We start from the raw sequence: 25,499 nt of genomic DNA on the forward strand, positions 1-25,499 counted from the left end.
CCAAATGTGGTGTTCTTCAATTAAGGGACATGATGTAATTTAGCATGGGCTAATTTTATCTTTCTAGGCCAAGAGCTTGGCAGAAGCCCAGAAGGATACCATAAACAGCTAAAGTCAGGCATCCTGTATTGGAAGATCTCATAAACTGATACTATAAAAAAATACTTCTTTACACTTTCTCTAAATCCAGGGCACTAGCGAAGGGTTGGGCACAGCTTTTTGGTTTGCAAGCTGAGGGGCTGGGAAGTTATTTGTTGATAAATGCATAAACCACTTCAATCAAGCCAAGGCTTTTGCAAAGCACCAGCCGCAGTCAATGCTGTAACAACATAAGGCAACAGAAACGCTCTGTATAATTACAGTAAAAAAATAGTTGATCTAATCTTTCTGGCACCAGCAACTCTGCAGCACTCAAGTCCCAAAGGCCTCCCAGAAGTTTTTTTTACAAGAAGGCCACAAGAGTGGGGGCTACCCTGGAGCCCCCGCCCCAAGAATGTCCACCTTGTGCTTCTTCCGACAGTTCAGTTAAAAAAGAATGCTTTCCCGTCGCTTGCCTTCCTGTGGTTAACGTGCATTTCTTGTAAGCTTCCAGCTTGCATGCAGTTGACAACGCTGGCAGTGCAACATGAGCACTGGAGTTATAAAAGAGAATGACACTAATTGTTCATTTGTGCTTTCTGAGTCTGTGCTAGTAGCTGCAGGAAGAGACGGGACCTGCGTTACTGAGTTTTTAACTTGAGAGTTTGGGCTGTGCTCCTCTTGCCTGGGTTCTGTTTTAAAAAGCACAACGTCCTTTGTCTTCCCCACCTAGTGCAGCCACTTCTGGTGCCCCATTAGACCTGGCTTCCTTTCCACTCCCGCCCTTATCCAAACCCATTAAACTGCGCCTGAGAAATTAATCTCTGCTTTGACGCAGAGGCCAGTCGTGGTGGCTCAAGAACATTGCCGTTCCTTCCTAGCGCAACGGGGAAGTAACCATGCAAGAAATTGGCCACTGGGGAGAACTTTTGTCCCTGCAAAGAAATGAACATATTTAGTAGGAACTGCAGTATTCCTACTTCCAGAAAGACACAGCTTTCCGTTTTTGTTTTTTTTTTAACTTCTTTACCTTATGAAGCATAAGGGGAATCTGAGTCAATGTCAGTCAGGCAGCGGAGTGACTCGGCACGCAGTCACCCACGGGTTTCTATTGCGGCTGTTGATGCGAGGGCAGGAGAAATCTCAAATGTACCTCTCTTTGAAATGCAATGAATCCCCTTTTTGGAGGCGAAAGAAGAACAGGTATTTGTTCCATGAGCGAGCAGGGAGCTACCCAATCCAGCTTGGTTTGCTTTCCTGTGAAACTAGGTCCCAGCAGAATTACTAGTTGAAATTCCAGATGGTTGTGAGTCAATACAGAATGGAGAGCCCCGTGTTTAGTGGTAGAGAAAAGGGCATGGTATTTTCACTACTGCACAGGAAGATTTCCCTCTAGCTTAAAAAGCCACAGTAGTCCTGTTGGTTTGTGGGGAAAAAAATTATCCAAATTACATAGGTAGGTAATTTTTTCTTTTTGTATAAGTGTCCTGCCTTAGAAAGATTCAAAGTGTTGGATTTTCACCTGCAGGCTCATGATCTGACGAGTTTTGTTTTGGAAATGATTCACATTCTGTGCTTTCTCTCTTCCTCTTCCAGGTGGTCAAGGTGGGCCTCATTGAGGATTCACCTGCGGCAGCAGGTAGGACTTGTTTCGCCTGTCTGCCCCTTGGAGCCAAAGATTAGTTGTCCTCATTCATCCCCATTTTCTTTCAATGACCTTTGTGGTTCCCTAGGAAATAGCTGGGCCACCTTGATAATGAGGGGAACAAGATACCTTTATGGTATTTTATGCTCTGTGGAGCATAAAGATGCCCTGAGTTGTGGTCTGTTACTCATCTGTGAAACAAGGTGGGAATCCAAAGAACGTCCCCCAGAAGTCAAATCAATGAGGTGATCCAACAGTTGCCCAGAGGAACCCTACCTGTTTTTCAACAGAAAAGGAGAGCATCTTTAGTCTAGCGAAAGGAGGAAAAAAAGCCCCCTGCTACTGAGTCTGTTAAAAGTGGTCCAAACCGCAATGCTCCCCAAAGGTCAGGAAGAGAAGTTGGCTATGCTCCCCAATATCCCTGGGATAAACGTGTCATCCCTTCCTTCCTTTGCAGGTGAGGGAGACGATTCCCCCATCATCAGCCTCACGGTTCCCTCCACCTCTCCCCCTTCAAGTTCGGGCCTTGCCAAGGACGTCTCTGCCACTCCCCCATCCTCTCCATCGATGACCAGCGGACTGGCTGTGGTGGGGTAAGTGTGGAGATTGGGTGCGGCGATGGCCTCTTCTCCCAGTCTTTTTGAAGGAGCTTGATTGGGCCCTGAGCTGCAGAACAGGAATTAACATTTCTATACCGCCCTATAGAATTCCCAGTAGTCTACGGTGGATATTAAAACCACCCCCAAAATTACTAGAGTGACTTGCTTGGTGAGCAGCTTCCTGTTTCAGGCAGGAAGTGACATAAAGTGCTTCCATACTTGACCATCTTTGAGTTCTGGAGTTTTTACCCTTGGCTTGATGGCTTCCTCTTCTGTTTCTCTTCTGCTCATTAGAAGGTCCTGTCTGCTTGCTGTAGTAAGTAGGTGCCTGGCAGTGCCAGATTTGCTCATCCCCCCCCCCTTCCTTTTTTCTCTGGATCACAGGTCTCCCAGCAGCCCTTACGGTGATGTGATTGGCCTGCAGGTGGATTACTGGCTAGCTCAGCCCACGGAAAAGAAGAAAGAAGGGGAGAAGAAGGACACCAGCTCCAAAAACACCCTCAAGAGTGTCTTCCGCTCGGTGCAGGTCTCACGGCTTCCCAACAGCGGAGAGACCCAGCCCTCTGGGACCATGGCCATGACAGTCGTCACCAAGGAGAAGAATAAGAAGGGTGGGTGGTGAGGAGCAGAAGCTCTTTCCAGCTGGGGAGGGGGAATCACCCTGATGTGGTGTTGCAGAGAGGATTGCCTTTCTGAAGGGGCCTTGGAGAAGCAGGAAGGAGAGATCTGGCCAGGAAGTCACCAGGTACAGCTCCTGAACAGCCACATTCTTCTTCCTGGGGCTCCTTCTTCCCATGAGGTCTAGAACCACGCGAGCTTTCTCCAAAGAGCCATCTAACCTGTCACTTTCCAGCTGTGCTGAGTTATCCCTAAATGTAATGGCATGTGGGAAAGACCTTGGGAGATGGGGTGAAGGAAACAGTCAGATAAGAGACAGCTTAGCCCTCAGCTGCATAACGGATGGAGAAAGAAACTCAGAAGGGACCTTCTCTAGTTTCTCGGGCTATAAAAGAGACGGCAGGAGAATGCACTTTCAGACTTGCAAGATTCTGTCAATACAGCTTTACCCTAAAGTAGAATTCGCTCAGCTGGTCGTGTTTCCTGTCTGGTCTGCCTGGTAAAGCTGACACCAACTGGCCTTCATCTTATTCCAGTGCCCACCATTTTCCTGAGCAAGAAACCCAAAGAGAGGGAAGTCGATTCCAAGAGCCAAATGATTGACGGGATCAGCCGGCTCATCTGCTCAGCCAAGCAGCAGCAAACGATGCTGAAAGGTAATGCCTACCTCAGAGAGGCCCCCGATAGTCCCCTGGAGAAGGGTTTCCAAGCGGAGGGGAGATGCAGCAGACCAAGAAGGGCCAATATGAGCCGTGCCTTTTCTTTAAGGCTGTTCAAGAATGCGGCTGTCTTTCAGATGGACGCACTCTGTAAATGTTTATTTCGTTTTATTTCCCGGGGCATGTATGCTGCTTCATCCTTCTTACAAGAAGGTGTGCCTTGCAGGCCTAAAGTCGGTCATAGAGCCAGGCAAAAATACTTGTCGGGAGAGCTTGGACGGTGAGAACCGAACACAGGTTGGCCCCAGGACCACCAAGATCGCAGCTCTCCACATATGGCGGCTCTTTCTGGCTCCTGTCCGAAGCAAGAAGTTTTGAGCCTTGAGGGCACTAACTCAGCTGTGAACAGAGTCCTCTGGTTGCAGCAGAGACCTCTTCTCAGGGGAGAGGCTGCTGTTAAACGAGAGAGCCGTTTCTTTGGGCTGTGGAGGTCATGCCAAGGTTAGCCATTGGCATGAAGAAACCCCAGAGAAAGCTTACGTTCCTAGAAAGCCCCTGCTTGTTGGGCAGTGTTACCTGAGGGTCCGTCTCACCCCCATCACATCGACCCGTCCCACCCGGTCAGGCAGAGAGGGCATGCTGTGGATCCCGTCAGCAAGAGAATGTCGACTGGCAGGGCCCAGGAGGAGAGCCTTCTCTGCCGTTGCCCCCGCCCCCTGGAATATTCTCCCCCCAGAGGTGTGGCGGGCCCCCACTCTCCCGGCTTTCCAGAAAGGATTAAAGACCTGGCTCTGCTGTCTCGCGTGGGGCCAACCCTGGGGGTGGCTGGCGCCTTGAAGATGCTCCCCGAGCCTAATAATTTTTAGTTCACCATCAATATCTTGGAAGATATTTATTATTTGCAGGCATATTGTTATACTGTGTTGTAATCAATATTTATTCTTGTCCTGTAAATCGCCCAGAGTGGCTTCCAGTGAGATGGGCGGCGACAGACGTGAAATGTAACTAAAAAATAAATATAAATGCACTTTTAGACAAGGCCGCCTAAAGTATTCACAAGAACTCTGTTTTTTCCTAGTTTCCATCGATGGAGTGGAATGGAGCGACATCAAGTTTTTCCAACTGGCCGCCCAGTGGCCAACCCATGTGAAGCATTTCCCGGTAGGGCTCTTCGGCTCCAAACCAGCCTGAGGGCGAGGGCAGGACGCCTTCCCGTGCCCTCCTCGCTCTGCTGCGACACGGCACCCCCTCCGTCTGAACCATCTGCCCACCAAGAGCTGCGCCGTGCTCACTTCACCCGTGTTGCGTTCCTGTGTGTCGATCGGGCTTTGCTGGGGGGGAGGGTCCAGGCCCCGAGGTCCAAAAGAGATGCTCGGTTTTCCTATCCAGCCGAGGAGCTGCCCGCTGCCCGCTTCCGTATCTTGTGCTGCTGCATCGTGCTGTGGGCGCCCCGCCTCCACCTGTGCTGAGTGCACTGCCCCTTGAGGACAAACTCTTCTGCCACTTCAAATCTCTTGGCCTCCCATCCTAGCGGGGCCACGCTCCTTCCTTGAGCTGGGGTGGCACACCGGTGCTGCTGAGTCTTCCTGAAGAACGTGTTGGTGAACTCATGGTCCGCAGAAATCTGCCTTCTTAACAACCTTCTTGGGTCCTCTGTTCCAGCGTTGGCTGAGCCATCAGAGAGCTCAGAGGAGCTCCGCTTTCCAAGTTCTTCTTCTCATTCCAGCTTTCCTAAAAGCACAACGCAGCAGAGCTCCTGGGGCTAATTCAACTCCCAGATTCCACCCCAGCTGTTAGCAAGGGGTGCCCGTCTTCATCACTCAAACGTGCAGGGGTGGCGGAAGGAGCATTCGTTTTCAGGCGGCGCCACCTCTTCCTCACTCAACTGGGCTTGCTTCTGTACCTTCGGCTCTCTCCGCAGTCTTGTCGCTTTTTTTTTTTAAACCAAGGAAGGTGATGGGTGTGATAAGGCCTCCCTTCCCCTTATGGGGTCGTCGTGGAGTGTGGGGTGAGAAGGATGGTTCCCCATTTGACCATCTGGCGTTTCCTGAAGCTCATCCCGTTGTGGGCAGGGGTGCCTCCATCTCAGCTGCCTCCCATAATACAAAGAGCAGAGTCTGCAACCCAGACCTCTTCTCCTGAGCCATTCTTCTGGCATGGACATGGACGTGCTGAGGAACCGTTGGCCACCTCCACCGACGTCTGCTGGTCACTGCTGTTCGTACGGTGGCCGTGGGATGCCAGCCTCCTCCAGAGGCAAGGAGCAGCCACCCAGTGAGGATTTGCAGAAACTCCTGGTGGTATCCACGCTCTTCTGCAAGTCCCAACGCCTGCTGGAGTGTCTTCTTCCAGAGCCCTTGGTTTGGAAAGGTGAAAACAACCCTTGCTCTGAGGGGGTTGAATGAATGCCAGCCCACCCATTCAAATAGTCACCTCAGGAGAGATCACCCCACACCTATGCTCCAGGGAAAAAAAAAGTTTTCAAGAGCAGAGAAGCTTCTCCATCGTAAGTCAGAACTGATCCAGGGGGACATCTTCATGAATTTCATGCGGACTCGTTCTCCCCTTTCCAGCCTCTTCCTTTTCACACTCCTATAAAAAGTGAGATCAGAAAGCTGCATTTCCAAGAAATAAATGGAAGCTCTCTCTTTTTTTTTTTCCTTTGGCAAGCTCAGACCTGTCTTGCTTTTCATCTCAACGTAATCAGCAATAAAAGAACACACACACACACCCTCCGTACAGTGCTTGTAACGCCTACCCCTTGGCTTTGCCGGAAAGCAGAGCGCGCAGCTTGTCATCGATCTTTTAGATGTTCCTCACGTTTATGTTCACGGTTTATGAGCAGGCCCCAAAATTCAGTTTTGGATTAGCTTTGTGTAAAGGGGGGGGATGCCTACTCGGAGATGGGGTGCTGGTTTCCAAGCTGTTCCTATGTTGGAAAAAACATGATGATAAGGAGACTGACCATCCAACGCCACTCGGGCATTTTCATTTCTGCTAAGTAGGAAAATGACTTGGAGGTCTTTTTCTTCCAGCTGATCCTCCTAAAGCCACATTCTAGCTTGTCCCGGAGCTGCTGCTGGTGTTTTGCCCATAAGTTACAAAGAATAACCGGAACAAGACTTTGCTGTAGTCCCGTTAGCAGGATCCCCTTCCGATCTTGATGGTAAGCTTACGGGATCATCCCGCTCAGAGAGGATCTCATTTCCCTGGTTGAGAAGCCTCGGTGTCTGGAATCACCCTAGCTCTGATTTTTCCCCCTCTCTCAAAATGATTTGGCACCTCCTGTTGAGGGTTTGCCTGTCTGTCCCCCCACCCCCAAAAGGGACCTTTTGTTTCAAGGGGGAGATGCCCCCGGGCCATGAAAGGGACAGTGAAACCCTCACTCTGGAGCAGAGGACTTTTAATTAAGCACAATTCTGAATGTTCCTGCTGCTCCAGAGGAAGGCTGGTCCGTCTGACTGCTTGGAAAGCGAATTCACCCTTGCCAAAATGCCCGTTCTAAAGGGCATTGGAGACAGGGAAGGGAGAAGCCCCAAGACTTGACACTCTGCATGCTCCAGGGCTTCAGATGACCAACAACACCCCGATCAGAGACTCCTGGGACAGGCTTGTCCGAAGCAGGATGCTCCTGAGCCAAAACGCGGTCCCCCGAGAAGGCACCGAGGGCTTTAAAATGAGAACGGCGGTGGAGAACCCCAACAGTGGTCTGCCGCCCTGGTCGGACCTCCAGGCCTTGCTCCTTTCTCATCCCAAAAGCCCACCCTGGCAACACTCCAAGAAAGACCCTCGTTTTGGGATGCGGGCAGCTCCCGGCAGCCCTCCACAGATACGTGCCCGTCGCTTCCATGCCAACCTCCCGTCTTGACTGTTACAGTGACTCTGTTTGAGGACCGTTGTGTTTCCGTATACGCTCTGTAGATTTTGCACATTCCGAGCTTTTATTTTGTCAATTCGGATTCTCTGAATTCCCACATGGTCTGTATTTCAGCTACCTGTACATAAATATGAGCTTTGTATATAACTTTTTTTTGGGGGGGGGTAACTCTGCTGGTTCTCCTTTGTTTGGAATGCAAACCTCAGATTCCCCCATCATCCACATTCAGAATTTCTGGTTTGGAGCCGGATTGGCATTTTATGCATTTTATTCTTGGGGTCTGTTGTGTCTCAACCTCCTCCCTATTTTTTTTTTCATTAAATAAATTGTGGTTTTTTTTTTAAATGTCTTGAGTTGGATTCGTCTGTTTCTTAAAGGGCTTCAGGTGCTTCAGATTTGGGGGGCTGTTAGCGATCCAGAAAGGGGGAAGAGTGCAAGAAAGACTGTCAGCCGAGGTTTGGGGAAACCAGAATCCCGAGTGGGGAGAGGCATCCCCTTTTTTTGCGGAGCCCCAAAACGGGAGAGGGGGAAGCAGCTCAGCTTCCGAGTCAAATCGTTCGTACGTATTGGAAGATCACACGTCCCCCCTGCTTTTCCTGGTGGTTTAGGGGCTGTCCAGATCCACGGGACATCGACTCCCTGGACTAGGCAGAAATTAAAATTAAATCAGGCATTAGGAGGGTGGGTGGGAGTGAAAGGTTGGGGAAAGGCGTGCGGTGGCTAGCAAGGCTGCAGGTTAGATTTGGGGATCCCCCTTTCCCCCGTGCAAATCGGGGGCTTTCACCCCCGAGCAGCGTCCTTTTCCTAATGAAAGCCAAGGTCCCAGTCCTCATCGAGGACCTCGCCTCTTCCAACGTGGCCTGCCTGCAAACTACACCATCCCTTGCCATCTCGGGACTGGGGATCCAACAGGGAACCCGTCTGGGGCGGGGGAAGGCCGGCTTCTGCAGCAAGCCCCCTACCATTTTTTCTTTTTTTGCTTCGCAAACGGAGCGGAAGGCATCGGAAGATCGCGGCTCTCCCCTTTAAGACGGAGCGGGCGGGGGAGCGAAGGAGCCCGGCAGGCGGGTTATTTGTCCTCCGACGCGCCTTCCCCGCCTCCCCTTTAAGGCGGTTGTTTGGGGGCGGGGCCGCGCGCTCGCCGGTGCCGCAGCGCCTGCCGGGAACGATGTGAGGCCGGCGGCTGGAGGGAGGGGAGCGGCGGCGGCTGCGGCGGCGGCGGTTGGGAGCCGCACCGGCGGGGCGAGGGCTGCGCGCGCAGGTATGAGGGCGAGGTGGGGGGTGTCTCTCTCTCTCTCTCTCTCTCTCTCTCTCTCCCTTTGTCCCCCCCAGCAGTGAGGAGGGGCTCCTCTTGCCCTCCATCAGGCTAAAGTCTCCCCCCTTAAAAGGGGGGATCTCCCCGCTGGGGTACAAGTGAGGGGGCCAGTGAGACCCTAAAAATTAGAAGTGGGCCGGGTGGGGGCTCCACCCCCCCCACCAATTGAACTGGGATTCAGGAAAGGGACAGGGAGCCCCTTCCCCAATGGGGGCAGCGGAAGGGGGGGATGCTTGGAAAGGGCATCTCCTCCCCCCACAAGGGAAGTGTAAATGAGGGGGGTGGGCAGCGCTCGCTAGCCCCCCTCCTCCCTTCCTAGCCCTCTCCTCAAAGGGGGGGGGAAGGGATGGGGGCTCCGGCTTCCAGGGCCACCCAGCCCCTTCACTGGATGAGTGCTTCACTGAAGGATGCTTCAAAGAATGCCAAAAAGCCCCCCCCAAGCCAATTAAGCTGGGGGGGGTCTTCCCAGAAAGGGATGCGGGGAGTGGGCGTTCTCCTGGGTGGATCAGAAATCCCTAAGTGGGTTTAGAGGTCATCTAGCCCTCCTCCAGCTGAAAGCCTGGGAAATCCCTTCTTTGAAGGGGGGGAGGTCTTGTAAACTGAAAAAGGGCCCCCCTTAGTCCTTGCCTTCAGGAGAGGCACCCCCCAAAGAAGGGGAAGCTGCACAGAAGTAGCCCCCAAATGCAAGGGCCGTGTTTGAGCATCAGAGCATTCCTAAAACGGAAAGAGAACCGTCCTGCTTGCTCTTGTTCTGTGGGGTTGGACCCCCCCCATTCCCTTACCTGCAACTAACAAACCAGGGTTTGCTCCACCAACTCAGTTTCCTGACTCTGCCCAGCACGCTTTGTATCGGAGCTGGGTTCGCACCACACGCGGGCCTGCTTTGGGGTTCACTGGAGCAAGGGGGCCCGCAGAGAAACTGGTGGGGGGAGCCAAGGGCATGAGAAAAACCAAAGAGGGGGCAAAAGGGAAAGATTTGCACCCCCAAAACAAAGTAAGGGTTTGCAAGGCCTCTGGGCAAATCTTCCACCCCAAATCTGACAGATTGTGGAATGGATAGAAAAAGGTTAAGAAGGAGTCATTTCCCCACACCCCAAACTACAGTTAGGAACTTCAGGCCTTTCATGACCCCATCATCCCCAGCCACCGGCCCTGCTGGAAAGGCTTATGGGAGTTGGGATCCCAAACACCAACGGAGTCAATTTGCTTTAACTTTTGCTGAAGGCAGAGAATTCAGTAGCATATTAAAAACCCTGGAAAGCTGTTAAAAGGAGGAGGAAGGGAAAAGATAAAGATTCCCGCCCCCCCAGAAAATCTTACAAATCTTAAGTCAGGCGAGGATGAATCCAAAATCAAGGTGATTTTTATTTTCCTAGGGATCCAGGAAGATAGATGTCTTCCTTGTCTCTTTCATTCGATTTTCAGTGGGTGTGTTTTTAATAGTTCTGCTGGCCTGGAAACTGCACAGTGAAAGAAAAAAAAAAAAAGAAAACCTGGGTTCAGGCAACCCTCTGAACCAGTTTGATTAATTATGGTTTACTGAACAAAGGACCACGCCTGGATTAGCATATATGTTAAGAAACTCACCCGAGTTACCTTCTGGCTTGGGCTATTCTGGGAACTCAGCTGTTGTATTTTGGATATTCACTTCTTCCTTCTTTCCATGCAAGCTACGTCAGAAAAACATGATTTTCCTGTTCCTACAGATGACAGGCAGTCATCTGGAGGGCTGGGTGAAAACCCTTTTGCAGAAAAACTCAAGGGGAACAAATACAAGTGTTCCCATTCATCCGAAGAGATATTTACCTGGGGCACGAAGGGGGCTTGGCAAGGCTGAGGGCCAAGAGAGAACACAGTGAAATGTTTTACAACTTGGAGGTTGCGCTCCAACGTCAAAGCAGAGGTTGGGGGTCTTGTCTTCCTCTTGAATTTGTTGCATTTTTGCTTTTGCAAAAGTAAAAAAGAAGGAGGGAGCGTGAAAGGGGGCGGAGACGGAGTCCGAGGCAAAGGCATTCGGACCACTTCTGGTGCAGTTTAGCTCGGTGGACGCTTCGATCCTTGAAAAGTCCTCAAATTCAGCATCGGTTTCTGGGAAGCTGCTTTGAAAAACGAGAGGGTTCAAAAGAGACGCTGGAGCTGGCAGAAAGGAAATGGGATGCTCTGGTGGCGGGGTGGGGGGAGAATGGGGTGGGGCTGGGCTGGTGATGATCCAACCTACACGATGCGACTTCAATTCAGTTGGCCAGACACAGGACTCGGCGCCCGCCGCATTGCGTCTGCATTGTCCGGGGCTGGAATCAGCCATCTCCTGGGGAGAACAAGAACTACATTAAAAGCTGGACAGGAAAGAAAACGGGGGGGGGGGGGGGGAGAACTAATTTCCCAAGCCACTTGTCCTTTTAATTTCTAAAATCCTATCCATAATTCCAGATGCCGTGAAGCTTGGGGCAAGGTGGAGATTTATCACCTGGGTTGTGGTCTCAGGTAGGCTGGACGCCAGCCTGACTGTCTGGTTCTGGGCCTCGACCTTGAATGAAGGGCTGGCCCGTGTCACGTTCCTGTTTCGGAGCAGTTTGATTGCTGGCAAAGCAGGTCCGTCAGATATTCAGAAACACGCTGTACCGTGTAGTAGACACGTTTGGGATTCCTTCTGAAAGGCCTGATTGCTGACGGTTGGCGGAGGAGATAAGAAATGATTATAATCCTTGCTGTTCTTAAGCCGTCAAATCCAAAATGCCCTCAGGGTGGTGTCTAAAATTAAAGACGTCATACAACCGCTTGGCATGGTTCAGGGCTTGAAAGGACTTGACATAGAATGATCGCGTTACTCAGTTGGGATCTCTGAGGCCATCTAGGTGGACCTGTGGCTTAGTGTAGACTTTATGGTCAGAAGCTATATGGGCCTTCCAGGAAGGGACAGCCCACCGCCTCTGTTCTCCTGGCAAGCAATCTTATGATAGAGACATTTCACTTGACGTTGGCTTTGTACCTTTGACAACGACCACGGAGGTGCAGCCAAGCCCTGTAATTCAGATCAAGCTGAATAGTTGATGATTTGGCAAAAGTGGGTTTGGGGCAAGGGCTGAGGGTTGAACCTGGGGCTTCTGAGTTCGTCCTTTTGCCTACTCCCTTCCTCTCGCCCCCTCCCAAAGCCAGTGAGAGGGACGAGTCCTCTGTTCGTTTAGAGGGGAAGAATTGCGTGACTCTTCTTGACTTAGTTGTTGGGAAGCAGAAGGCTTGCCTTAGCTAACTAGCCAGATCTTTAGTGAGTAGAGTTGGGCTAAGATTGGGGAGTCCCAAGTCCAGATCCCCCCTTGGCTGCAGCGGCGAAGAAGGAAAGGCCACCTAGAAGGAAGAGCTGAATCAATCTCCCACTAACGACGCCACCCCCCTCCCCACCCCTCCAGCTTGACATTGGGTGGGTGATGCTTTTCCACTCCATTCCCCCTCACTCCTTTCTCTCCCCTGCTTCGTGAAGGTTCAGCGATGGCAACCATGCTGTACCCGCGTGAGGAGAAGCTGGAGAAGATGAGCCAGGACGAGATCGTGCTCGGTACCAAGGCGGTGGTGCAAGGCTTGGAGACGCTGCGCAGCGAACACCATTCCCTGTTGGCCACCCTGCTGGACACCGTCAGCCGCCTGGAGCAGCAACACGAAACCAGTGCTGCCCAGGAGAAGGCAGTTCTCCTGAGGAAATCTCTGGAGGCCATCGAGCTGGGCCTCGGGGAGGCCCAGGTAACTTCAGCTGTGGAGGCTGAGAGCTGACATGGAGGACAATTCAGGCACCTGCCTCGTATCAGCTCATTCCATGTTGCGGCTTCCGATTCCCGTAGGAGGGTTGGGGCTGCATGTGACTCTTGAAGAGCACAAAGGAGTCTCAGCATTACGTCTCCCTACCCCTGCGCTGAAAAGTGGGGTGGGGGGAGAGGGGGGCGTGCAAATGTGTGAGTGCATGGCTATACTTGTGTATGGTCAGGCTCCAACTGCACAAGCTGTTCTCCCCAAGCAAAATTCTTGCAGAGTCTTCTTTAACGAGATTTGTTGATCTCCCTTTGTCGCTGGTCCCAGGTGATCATCGCCCTCTCCAGCCACCTGAGCGCTGTGGAATCGGAGAAGCAGAAGCTGCGGGCTCAGGTGCGCCGCCTGGTGCAAGAAAACCAGTGGCTGCGGGATGAGCTGGCCGCAACCCAACAGAAGCTGCAGAGGAGCGAGCAGTCGGTGGCACAGCTGGAAGAGGAGAAGAAACACCTGGAGTTCATGAATCAGATTAAAAAATTTGACGAGGATGTCTCCCCGTCAGTAGGTGGCTTTCTCCTGATTCTCCCCCACCTTTTGGCCTTCCTGTTTAGAGAAGGTGGCTTCCTTCTGCTCTGTTAGGTGAGCCTTGAACCCGGGTCCAGAGGCCAAAGCTTTGGGGTTCCGATGGGAATAAGGAGACCCGCCTTCCCCTGTCCCCATGAAGGTCAATTCCGGTTTTGATTGCTTCCTTTTTCCCCAGGATGAGAAAAGCGGGGACGCAGCAAAAGATACATTGGATGATCTCTTCCCTAACGATGACGACCAGGGTCAAGGTGAGCTTGTAACGTTCCCTGGATTCAAACTGGTCTTGGCCAGCCCCGGCTGCTCTTCCCCTCCACGAGCAGCCTGTAATTCCTGGATCAGTTCCTTCCAGCCGTTTCAAGCTGAAGAAATTCAGCTGAAATGAAGAACGTGGTGTCCCCAGTTGCGGAGGCATGTGCAAAACACATTGCAGTGCATGAAAAACTGAATTATTTTTGTCACATGGAAACACCGTTCTCATGATCAGCCCGGGTTCACAATAACCTGAAAGATGATGCTGATGACCATCCAGGTTTTTAATCAGTAGCGAGCTCTCTCCGGTTGCAAAGCCCCAAACTCCTGTGGCTGTAAGTTCCATGGAAAAATAGCATGTCCTCAAACTACAGTTCCCAGCATCCCTCAGTAACGGCCAGGCGGCTAAGCATAGAGCAGGTCAGCTGCTTCTGGAGGACTAAAAATTCTATTTCTTTAATTCCCTGTTCATCGTGAGCCTAGTGCCTCAAAAGCGATGCTTCTAAGGGTTGCTTCTTCATACCGTCGTATGTATGGGGAATCCGCTCGTGGGCTCTTTCCAGCTGATTGGGCAGCTATTGTCAGGTTCAGCCCAAAGAACTCCACGAGACAGTATAGATTTAGATCTATAGCATTTATTAGCTTCCACCTACAAGACAGAATCTCGCCAGACTGAATCTAAACTCCCCAAGCCAGCAAGCAAACACTGTGAATTCCTTAGGGTGGTGCCAGCCTCATCCTCTTCACCTTCCCACGCTCCTTCTGGGGGCTAAGGAAATGCTTATCTCCCTGAGCGCGGCCTTCGCCATACCATTCCATCACATCTATGTCTCTGCAGGACAGGCTCACCCCAGCGGGGAGTCAGCGGCCCAGCAGGGCGGCTACGAGATCCCGGCCCGTCTGCGGACGTTGCACAATCTGGTGATCCAGTACGCTTCCCAGGGGCGCTACGAAGTGGCCGTCCCGCTCTGCAAGCAGGCTCTGGAGGATCTTGAGAAAACTTCGGGCCATGATCACCCAGATGTGGCAACAATGCTGAATATTCTTGCGCTGGTGTACAGGTGTGGAGCTCAACAGGAGGGCGCGGGGTGGGGGGGACTGAATGGCCTTGATTTTACTTTAACCGATAACTATGGAGGTAGAAGAAATCAATGTGGCTATCCTGTGCAATGCTCCAGTCATTGGTTGCCAGTTCGAATGCATCCCTACGCTGAAACAAAAGCAAGGCAGGGAATGCCTTGCATGTGGAAACCTAGCTGATCAAGCAGATCTTTTCCCATTTAGTGTCGGTTTTAAGACAGCATTCAGATTTGGGTGGAATAATTCTCCCCAGTGGTCTGACAAGGGCACGCTCTGTACTGTTTCCCTTCTGAAATACTTGAATGTAAGAGATTAATATGTTTTCCTCCCTACCAGGGACCAAAATAAATATAAGGAAGCCGCCCACCTTCTCAATGACGCTTTAGCTATCCGGGAGAAGACGCTGGGGAAAGACCATCCGGCCGTAAGTGTAGGCTGGGTTCTTCCCTCTTGGCTCCGACTATAATGCCCAATTTATTCACTTTATAAATTACACGGTGTTGTCGTTAGACCAATTCCTCCAGCAAAGGCAAAAACAGCTGTGATTTTTATCTCCCTTTTACATGACACGTGCAAATCCACCCAGCCTTTCCCCACCCCCCTCAAAAAATAAAATAAAATTCAGGTGGGAAAGGCGAAGGCTTTTGGTTTGAAATTTTCCTGCAGGGGGAAGGCCCAGGTCTGCTGCATTTCCTGCGTCCTCTTGTTTGAAAGCAGCTTTCAGGTTTTTACACCAGCCTTTTTTCATTCTTAGGTGGCCGCTACGCTCAACAATCTGGCTGTCCTGTATGGGAAACGTGGAAAATATAAAGAGGCCGAACCTTTGTGCAAGAGAGCCCTGGAGATTCGCGAGAAGGTATTGACAAAGGGGCCCTTCTGGCTGCAGCAGTTTTGGGGAGGTTAACAAAACGAATTAAAAAGTTTTAACCAGAGGCTGGCATGCGGTAGAACCAAGCCCCAGTTCCCAGCCTCGTTTTTTATTTTCAAGAATGCTTCAGGATCCCAGCTAAATCCAGAAGCAGTTTTAGAAAATAAAAAAAGGAGAACGCGGCAGCCCGGGAGTTTGGAAAGAGGTTCAACAGGCCTCAGTCGAAAGCAAAGGTAAACTGGAGGAGCAGATTGGAAGGCTTTTTCCCACTTGGGGTGCTTTGAGGCACCCAATTTGTGAACAGAAAACCTCTTTCCCCCCAAAAGCCATTTTACAGCCCGTGAAGTCAGGTGATCTAGCTTGATTCCCAGGAAATTTAAAAAACAAATCCAAGCATGGGGCAGAACATTTTTTTTAAACAGCACTTTTTATTGCTTGCTGCCCATAAAACAGGTCAAAACCAGCAGGCTCTGCTCTCAAAAGAGTAGATGGCGATTGCCAGCAGAAAACAAGCCGGCTGGCCTGTTTTTTGCTGGCAAGCAAGGAACAAGATGTGCTTTTGTGGCATCTCGGCAGCGATGTCGCTACACGAGCCCCGCCCTGCAACGGCGTCCCGGCACAGGCATGTAAAGGAGGGGCTTGTGCAGTGATGTCACTGGGGGCGGGGCTTGTCACATCTGCTCGGCTGCAGGCACCCCTGCTTGCAGCCCACAGTGAGGCTGTATTAGGCGGCTCCTTCTTAAATAGCCAAGATCCTTGGCCAGAACAATTTTCGGTGGTACAAGGGACAGACTTGGGGTGTGTCCGTCTCTGAAACGCCTGAGCGCTCCTGTCTCTCTTTCTCCATCCAGGTTTTAGGAAAGTACCACCCAGATGTAGCCAAGCAGCTGAACAATTTGGCCCTCCTTTGCCAAAACCAGGGGAAGTACGAGGAAGTCCAGTACTACTACCAGCGGGCCCTAGAGATCTACGAGTCTCGCCTGGGATCTGACAGTCCAAATGTAGCCAAGACGAAGAACAACCTGGTGAGTGGGGCTTAGAGACTCAGAGACGCCAAAGCAGCAGGAAAGGCGTAGAATTGCTAAATGGATCAGCGCCTCCAGCCAGCAGCGTTCTTGCCGTCCCTCTCTGCTACCAGAAGGAGAGAGAAAGAGAGGAGAACCTGTTTTTTCTTCAGCTTGATCAGCGCCTCGACTTTGGAATGACATTTTCACTTCCTTTTGGCAACGTTTCCATCTGCCCAGCAAGTTCCCCCTTAAACGTTGCCAAGAATCATGGGTGAAGCAATGGCATTCACGTTTATAGGGCAAAAGGCATAGCCTGCAAGAAAAGGGGAAGGTTTTTGCCAAATTGGGATGGGGGTGAGGTAGTCGGGACACACCACTGCTTAAAAATACAGGTTTTACTCTGAGGAGCTGGGTGCAAATTCTTCAGAGTTAGGGTTAGTGACGGAACAGATGCTTTGGGGGAGAATAGTTTCATAAAAATGGTGGCGTTGTTTTGCTACCTTGTGTGATCCTCTATGCTTTTTTTTTTTTCCTCCTCCCTCCCAGGCCCTTTCTCCTCTTCTGACATGTCCTTTAGATTGTCAACGCGCAGGTGGCAAATTTAGTAGGGGCACTTGGGGGAGAGGCAGTTTGGGGAGCCAAAAATGGTAGACCGACAAATATAGTTTCAAGAAATAGGCCTCACTTTGGCCCGTTCCTCTTACCTCTGGATTTGTATCCTCACAGGCCTCCTGTTACATCAAACAAGGTAAATACAAGGAAGCAGAGGCTCTCTACAAGGAGATCCTGACCCAGGCACATGAGAGGGAATTCGGATCAGTCAATGGTGAGCGTGGGAAGAGGCATTTCTCACCAGCTGGGGGGAGCTTCAGACAGAACCTGGCAAGGGGCTTCTTAGAAATCTGGAAAAATAGCTAGGAGGTGTGTGTGCAAGGGTGTGTGTGTGTGTGTTGGGGGCTGGCTGGCTCTGATGCAGAACTCTCCAGTCTAGGAGGCCATGCCAAGATTTTGATGGACTATGAGCCATCAATCACGTTTGACTCCTAGTGACCACACAGTTAGATTTTTCTCTACGATCATCTTTCGCTAACGTAGTCTTTCGGGTCTTCCAAGAGCAAAAGTCCTGCACAATTGTGCCTTTTTGTAAAGCGCGGGAGGAAGCGGCTCGCTCCGTTTCATGAATCTTCTTTTGCTAACTTTTCTACTTTGGAAAATGACAGTCCTCTCCCCACTACCTGTTCACAGCCTTTCTATAGCAAAGACCTTTCACAACAATGCAGAAGATGGGCTGGCTTAAAAAAGAAAGAACCCTGGATTTTTTCTATTTTAGCTATGGAGGGAGATTTGTGGAATTTTAACTCTGGAAGGGTCTCTCTCCTGCATTTCCCTTATCCCCCTCCTGCAAGAGTCTGGGATTCCCTCTGTCTTACAGGGCAACGTAATTGTGCGTATCCCCAACTTGGGTTAAGCAGACCTGGGTTGGAATGCCTGATGCCATTGCTCTGACAGCTGCAGGGCTGGGTTGAAAATTCCTTGTTTCCAGGGAGAATGAATCACACGAGGATGTCCCCACCCCCTTTGTTTTCCTTAGTCGTTTTCCTGTCTTAGGTGTGTGAATCTGGAATCTTTGATGACGCAAAGGGAAATGTTGCACAACCCTAACCTAAGCCAGCCGCAGAGTTCACGGCCCAGTTCAGCTTCGCAGCCAGGTTCATGCAGCGGGCCAAGCCGCCCTCTGCTTGCATGGCTTTGAGCTTGGCGTCTTGGGTGAAGCTGGCCGCTACCAGTCAAAAAACCAGGCTTTCTGATTTACGGTGACGTGCAAATCTAGCCGAAGGTGGTTCAGTCAATCAGTCATCACTTAGTGGGATGTGAGAACCCAGGCTGTATGAGTCCTGTTTGTGAGATGGGCGGCTATATAAACTTGATAAATAAATTTATTAACTCATTTACTTAGCTCTGAGCGATGTACATACCTGACATTCGTAAACCAGGTTAAAAATGAACAGCGTGACAGTAAAACAGGTTAAAATTCAACCAGCACCCAATGATAAAGACAGAACAGTTCAACCCAGTGTTTCTCAACCTTGGGGAGTTTAAGATGGATGGACTTCAACATGGCTGGCTGGGGAATTCTGGGAGTTGAAATCCACCCATCTTAAACTCCCCAAGGTTGAGAAAGGGTTCAACCTATCGCAGCGCTTGGCACCTCGAGTTTTCCAAACGGTTTTATTTCTTCCCTTCTATGCAGGTGACAATAAGCCGATATGGATGCACGCCGAAGAACGCGAAGAATGTAAGGTATTTCTGGGTTTGGCTGGGAAAGAGGAATTCAAAGCAGGGTTCCTTTGCCCAGAATTTTAGGACAGAATCCAAACCTTCTCTTTAATATTTTTTACCTCGTTTTCCCATTCAGGACAAATACCGAGAAAACAGCGCACCCTACAGAGAATATGGAAGCTGGTATAAAGCTTGTAAAGTTGATAGGTAAGAAGCCATCAGTGGGAGACACTGACCCTTCAGGTTGATGGAAGAGAATTTGCTCTCGCCCTTTTGTTCCGAGGGTAAGGGAATCGGGGTGGGGTGCGGCGTTCCCGCATTTACGTAGAGAAGAAGACATTGTAGGAGGGGCGCTGGTTAGGAGGGCCAGAAAACAGGAAGCGTCTGGTGGCGCCTTTTCCGACGAACACGTTTTTATGAAAAGGTGGACGCTGTTGTGAAACTGTAGCTCGCTCCATCAGATGGGCAGAGTGTCAAAACTGAGGTCGGATTTAAAGGGGGTGAGGGTGGAAACGAGGGGAAGATAGGTTGGAGAGAGGCAGGTTACCCGTGCGACAGATTACCAGTACCTTTTCAGTTAACAATTGCAATGTGTTAAAAACCCATTGTGTTGGAGGAGGCCCTTTGAGATTGCCTGAAATCTTTACGTATGTATGTATAATTTTCATTTGTTAAGTAAAAGCAGGAAAAACAACACAAAGAGAAAAGGGGAAAGAATAGAATACATATAATTAAATTTTTTTTTAAGGGCCTCCAAGTTGTTGTCGGCTCTCCTTGACCACATAGATTTCCTTCATGAGTCTAATTACAAAAATGAGTATAATAATATAATATAACAATATAATTACCTCTACGGCAATATGATCCCTCTGTCATCCGTGCTGTTATTTACCTTTTTAAAAAAATTTAACCCCGTTCCTGCCATCGCATACGCAGCGGTGCGACCGAGGCGAGGGTTGCAGTGAGAATTCGAAAGGAGAAATTTAAGGGAGGGATTAAAAAATGAAATCAAAATTAAAAACAGGGAAAAAAAATGTTGGCTTCTGATGTTGATGTCGACAGCAAGTAAGGAAAGGACCTTCTGGGGCAGCCCTGAGGGTTTGGATCTTGAGAAAGGCCCCCCAAAATACAGGAAGGTGATCTCCTGGTCCCCAGCTGTGTTTTTCACCCCCAGCCTCACCGTCAACGCGACCCTAAAGAGCTTGGGGGCTCTGTACCGGCGCCAGGGCAAGGTGGAGGCAGCTGAAACGCTGGAAGAGTGCGCGCAGAAGTCCCGCAAACAGGCAAGTGCCGGGCCGTTCTTTCCATAGGATGAAAATATAAGGGTGTGCTTATGGCGTGCCTGATCGCCCATACTGAGCGAGAATCGCCACAGGTGACCAGGCGAAAGGCGAACGGAACAGAGTCGAAGGGGCTTTTCTGCCGTGGGTGAACTTTGCTCCGTGCCCTCTCTCTTATGGGGAAAAACCTTTCTTCTTCTTCTCTCATCAAAACGAAAGCAGGATCCCTTTCACCCACGACTTTTAGCATGACTGCCTTTCCTGAAATCCTTTTGCGCCTCTCCTTTTATTTTCCACCTCTTGGAAGTAACGTGACTGGGTGGAACGTGGAAAGACACCAAAGAGCTGAAACAAAGAACGGAATTAAACAATATATTAAATTCCTTCAAATGGGCGGTCAGCTGGTTCCCTCGATATTATAACACGCGCGTAGTTTGCCAGTCCTTGCGTTTGCTGGCTGAACACTTATATTCCTAAACCTGTCTTGTCGACAGATGGAGGACTTTCTACTGCAGCTAAATAAAAATCCACAGCTTCCAGATCCCCCCTTCCCAGTTCCTCCCTCCCTCTGGAATATGAACCAGGAGGAGATTCCCTCTGCGTTACCGTGTTTTGAACCATCGTGGGCTTTGTGCACACACATACACACGCATGCTTACGCCCATATTCATCATACATGGATTAATCGTTCTACCCTCGGCTCCCTCCTTCTCTCCCTCTGCCTTCCCCAGGGCATGGATGCCATCAACCAGAGCAAAATTGTGGAGCTCCTGAAGGACGGAAACCGCTCCGAACAGCGACCGAACCGCAACAGAACTCCCGGTGCCAAGAAGTGTGAAAATGGGACTGAATCAGAAGAGGGAGCAGCCGAGTGGTCTGGGGTGAGAGAGCAACCGTAATCTGGGGAGTCTGCTTCTGAAGCAAAGAGGGAAGAAGTTAGCCAAACCAGAGTTATTCCAGAACTCACTAAGCCCTAAACTAGGGTTAAGTCCCAAACCATTCAAACCACATTACAGCTTAGCATGAAGGATACTCAAAGAGCTGTTGCTCCCTCAAAGCCCCTTCCTGGGCGTGCAGAAGATTAACGGCTTAATCTGGAAAGGCACCTTGTCTTGCCCCCCATCTCCCAACTGGGGACTCCCCAAATCCTGTGCCATCTGGCTGGGAATTTTGGAAGCAGTGGTCTCAATGCAGCTGAAGGACAGCGCTGCAATTTTGCTGTGGCCTGGCTGTGCTGAGGACCACTTCCTTGTAGCCTTAACTATGGAGGCACCCTGTCGCCTCTTCTCTTCTCTTCTCTTCTCTTCTCTTCTCTTCTCTTCTCTTCTCTTCTCTTCTCTTCTCTTCTCTTCTCTTCTCTTCTCTTCTCTTCTCTTCCCTTCCCTTCCCTTCCCTTCCCTTCCCTTCCCTTCCCTTCCCTCTTGAATAGAATAGAATAGAATAGAATAGAATAGAATAGAATAGAATAGAATAGAATAGAATAGAATAGAATAGAATAGAATAGAATAGAATAGCTTTATTGTCATTACACTATACACCAAGTGCATAATAAAATGAAATTCCGTTGCAGTTGGCTTACAATCATACATTAAAATACAACTGAGATACCTAAGTTACTATAAAATATACATTCTATACATTTGATATTAAACATTCAGACATCTAATAGCCTGGGGGACTATCATTCTATTCTATTCTATTCTATTCTATTCTATTCTATTCTATTCTATTCTATTCTATTCTATTCTATTCTATTCTATTCTATTCTATTCCATTCCATTCCATTCCATTCCATTCCATTCCATTCCATTCTTCAAATTTATATATGCTGCCCTTCTCACTATACAAATGACTCTTTTCCATTCTCAGGTGGGCTCCGGAGCTCTGCGGCGCAGTGGCTCTTTTGGCAAGCTGCGAGATGCTCTGCGGTGGAGCAGTGAGATGCTGGTCAAGAAGCTTCAAGGGGTCAGCCCGCAAGAACCCAGGAATCCAGGGTGAGTTTGGGGTCAGGGGAATCAGAAAAGGTGGGAAGCCGGGCCGAGGTTGGGAGGGCTTCTTAATCGCCTGAACATCTCGGTACCCTCGATCAAAGGCTGCCTAACTATTAAATAGTTTCTTACAGCCTTTGTTTTTTAAAATATATTTTGAACAGGCCTTTCCCCCTAAAAGTTTTATCAACAGACAGTGAAAATGGATGGAAGAGTAAAACAAATGAAGGGTTTACAAATGCTGTAGAGGTTTTACTTTTCCTTTCCAACAAAAGGCGTCTCACATCCTCGCAGCAATTTCAAGATCTTCTCGAGGGCAAACGCATAGGGTTTAGTACAGTGTTTCTCAGCCTTAGCAACTTTAAGATATGTGGACTTCAACTCCCAGAATTCCCTGGCTGGGGGAATTCTGGGAGTTGAAGTCCACATATCTTAAAGTTGCTAAGGCTGAGAAACACTGCTTTAGTAAAACATCCTGCAAATATTGCTGGCCAAAGTGGGAATTTGGGTTGAAAGGGGATTCGGTTCTGAAATGATGATCATCAACGGTGGTCCCCTCGGGGCCCTCCTGTTCCCCTGGCATACCAGGAATCTGATCCATTCTGGTTTCTCTTGCTGCAGGATAAAACGGGCCAGTTCGCTCAACTTCCTGAATAAAAGCGCAGAAGAGGAGCCCAGCCAGGTACACACCTGTTGGGAGGCTACAGTCAGGCTCCTTTGGGGAAGCTGGGATGGGGGGAGGGAGGCAGCGAGATTAGCTTTTCTAGCAGTTTCAGGGCTCCTCTGAACATGTTGTGGCCCGTCCATCTTAACGGACGCGGGCTCCTGCATAGAAAACGCCCAACGTATGTTACAATAGCTCAATCATTTGCATAGAAGAGGAGCCTTTAAAGAAGGAAGGAGGAGGAGAAAGAAGGAGGAAGGAGGAAGAAGAGGAGGAGAAGAGGAAGAAGAGGAGGAGGAGAACAGATTGTTTGAATTTGTGTAAACTTCTCCCACCTCAACCTTTGAGTTGATGGGTGGAATTGCCCACATACAGACAGTGATAACATTGTTGAATATTTTGGAATTGCTCCTCCGATGAGAGCCAGTGTGGATTAGTAGGGAAGGGGCTGGACCAGGAATTGGGGGACTCAGGTGCTAATCCTTCCTCAGCCACAGAAGCTCCCTGAGAGGCTTTGAGACACTCAAGTCTCTCTCACTCCAACCTACCTAGCAGGGCTGTTGTGGGGGAAAATGGGAGGAGGGAACTCTGTTCCCCGCCTTGAGCTTCTGAATGAAGAGCTGGCGATAAATCTAACACAGGAACACACTGCTTCCCTCAGCCCCGTTGTGCGGCCAGCTGACGTGACCGGGAGCCCAGAGCATTCTGGGCATTCTGAAAAAGAAGATCGCTGATGTTCTTCTACCCCCATCCCCCAAATCAAGAAGGCAAAGTTTTATCCGGCCTCAGAGTGGCATTTCAGGACTACCTTTTCCAACATGCGGACAGACCGTCCCCGCTGAAATGAAACAGAATTGGAAATAATCCAACGTGGGTCATTTAATGACCCGCAGGACGCTTTTATAATCGTCCTCTTTGGTCAGATTGAGAGCAATGCTGCAGAAAAGCTTTGAGATGCAGGTCTGGAGTCTCCGCTCTCTTGAAAATTCTGCTGCCTTTCTCTTCTAGGTGTCCAGTAACCTCTCTGACAGCCGAGGGTTAAGTGCCAGCAATGTTGATCTCCCCCGACGAAGCTCCCTGATGGCGTGACGTACAGCGTGGCTTGGTCTCGGCTGGGCGGTGAAGATCTGGACCCCATCAGGGCTTCTAGCTTCTGCCTGGACTCTCTGCCCAAGAGTTTCAAATCCTCTCGCAATGGGGGTTCTGCCATGACAACTCGTGCAGAGCGGTGGAGCGGTAGGCCCCCTCTCACCTTCTCCCTCACGTGTGTGGCGTGCACCACGCGAGCACGCACGCATGGGCTGATGTCTTCCTCTCTCCCCCCCTCCAGCATGTTGCCCTTCCTCTCATTCTCGGCCTTTGCTACTGGATGCCACCCTCCAATCCCTCCCCCCCCCAAGTAATACAGGGATTGTTAATTGCAACGAACACTTAATCGCGCTCTTGTCTGTTGCGGAGGGACCCAAAGCTGCATGATTTTAAAAGCCGCTTCCCGGGAATGTCGAGAAGGACAGGTCTTGGGTGGGGAAGGAGCGCTCGAGACCAAGAGGATGAGGAAAGAGGACCATCTCCTGTGTTTACAGTGTCAAGTTCTGCGCTCAATTGGAGCAAAAACTTGCGGAAGGGGGGCGGTCTCAGCGTGGACGCCCAGGTCTTGCAATCCACTTAATTTGTTCTTCCACTAAGAAAGGAGGAACAGTCATTCTTGGGGATCCTTGTTGCTCTCTTCCCTCCCCCTGCAACTGTTCGATCCTTTCTGCTTTATTCTCATTTGTGCCTGGCCTCAGGGAGTTCACATCCAGCCCACCCTCTTCCTCTCCGTGCTCTTCTCTTCTCCACTCTCTGCACTTTTTTTTTTCTTTTAAAGCCTTGATTATGATATAGGTACCGTGGCCTCTTAACTCAGGGGCTTCCTTACAGGTCGAATGCCACGTGTCCGTGGAAATGTCCCTCTCTCACCCTGTCCCCTCCCTTCTTGCTCCTCCTCCTCCATGTTTGGCAGGCAGGATGTGTTTTCACCACTGCCTGAGCCTTGACGGGGCGAGTGCTAGTGAAATTGCCGCTGGCGCTCGGTTGATCCCCCTTGCCATCCTCCTCCCGTGCCAGACAGAGCCACAGCGGTGCGTAAAGGGACAGAACCCCTTGGCACGAAGCACGAGACATCAGATGCCCCGCTAACTGTAATCTCAGCCCCCGTTTTTCTGACGTTCTTCCCCGCAACGATGCTCTCTGTCTCTGTTCACAACATAATCAGCCCTTTCCTCTGGGCCCCAGCGCTGCTTGGGCGCCCGTTCAGTAATAACAATAGTAATAATACATAGCTCAACATTCAGCAAAAGGGGCCAAAATGTTGCTTGGCAGGTAACAGCTGAAAGCCGGGATAACCGGACGCGGCGATCCAGCTTCCTACAGGCTTCTAGACGTATTCTTGCCTCTGCAAATGCTGCGTCCCTTCCTTCTCATTCTGCTGCTGTTTTAAAAAAGCTTCTAGAGATGAGGGAACGCTTCCGAACGGGGAATTTTATCAGATGCAATTTCTCCATTCGCTGTGTGTCCCTGGAGTGTGTGTGTGTGAAACTGTTTCTGACCATTGAAAACCCATCGGGCTCGGCTCCAGTTTCAAACGAGCCATTTTCCTTTGCTTCTCGGTGGCTCGGTACGGAATGAAAATGCTATTTCGTGAAACGAGAAGAGGGGGAAAAGCCACCCAACCTAAGCCTCTCGCTCTTTTGCAGCCCATGGGGGACAGTTGAGTAATTTCTTAAGTTTTTTTTTCCCCCTCCCCGTGAAAGGACTTCAAAGCGGGCAGGGCCCCGGTAACTTATATCACATAACTCTGTGTGTGTGTTTGCGTGCACGTGTCTGTGTGTGGAGGAGAGATTAATGGCTGCGTTGGGGTGAAACGAGAGGAACAGAATTGTGCTCTGTATTTAATTATGTTGCTGTAGAAATAAAACAAGAGGAATATT

General features: G+C 50.2%; 2 protein-coding genes and 1 long non-coding RNA gene across 6 annotated transcripts in view; 2 read left to right on the forward strand and 1 right to left on the reverse strand.

Annotated features, from left to right (window-relative positions):
- PACS1 (phosphofurin acidic cluster sorting protein 1) overlaps window positions 1–6,258 on the forward strand; it is a 45,532-nt gene extending 39,274 nt beyond the window's left edge. For both annotated transcript variants that reach the window (XM_088137310.1, XM_088137311.1), the window contains exons 20-24: window positions 1,675–1,717; window positions 2,181–2,316; window positions 2,707–2,933; window positions 3,477–3,596; window positions 4,678–6,258. In XM_088137310.1, the coding sequence (XP_087993436.1) occupies window positions 1,675–1,717; window positions 2,181–2,316; window positions 2,707–2,933; window positions 3,477–3,596; window positions 4,678–4,790 (639 nt within the window). In that variant the 3' untranslated portion in view covers window positions 4,791–6,258. The remainder of the gene's footprint in view (window positions 1–1,674; window positions 1,718–2,180; window positions 2,317–2,706; window positions 2,934–3,476; window positions 3,597–4,677) is intronic.
- Window positions 6,259–8,614: 2,356 nt separating this feature from the next.
- On the forward strand, window positions 8,615–25,499 carry KLC2 (kinesin light chain 2). Its single transcript, XM_088137312.1, has 16 exons — window positions 8,615–8,737; window positions 12,270–12,526; window positions 12,860–13,090; window positions 13,290–13,362; window positions 14,202–14,424; window positions 14,780–14,867; window positions 15,198–15,299; window positions 16,163–16,336; window positions 17,045–17,144; window positions 18,570–18,619; window positions 18,735–18,805; window positions 19,773–19,881; window positions 20,610–20,759; window positions 21,748–21,872; window positions 22,488–22,548; window positions 23,539–25,499. The coding sequence occupies exons 2-16, from the start codon at window positions 12,278–12,280 to the stop codon at window positions 23,617–23,619; spliced, it is 1,887 nt and encodes a 628-aa protein (XP_087993438.1). The 5' UTR covers window positions 8,615–8,737; window positions 12,270–12,277; the 3' UTR covers window positions 23,620–25,499.
- LOC148216358 (uncharacterized) lies at window positions 9,284–11,861 on the reverse strand. 3 transcript variants are annotated; one of them, XR_015795541.1, is made up of 4 exons: window positions 11,259–11,861; window positions 11,010–11,099; window positions 10,379–10,887; window positions 9,284–10,251 (listed from the first exon to the last, which is right to left on the reverse strand). It is a non-coding gene; the product is annotated as an uncharacterized LOC148216358 (long non-coding RNA). The 3 variants fall into 3 exon arrangements; XR_015795540.1 differs by having other exon boundaries at window positions 10,379–10,461; window positions 10,598–11,099; XR_015795539.1 differs by having other exon boundaries at window positions 10,379–11,099.

The sequence above is a fragment of the Python bivittatus genome, unplaced genomic scaffold, assembly GCF_059951505.1.
Source record: "Python bivittatus isolate LINGU-HERP-01145 unplaced genomic scaffold, Pbiv_v1 ctg000180_np1212, whole genome shotgun sequence".
Taxonomy (NCBI): domain Eukaryota; kingdom Metazoa; phylum Chordata; class Lepidosauria; order Squamata; family Pythonidae; genus Python; species Python bivittatus.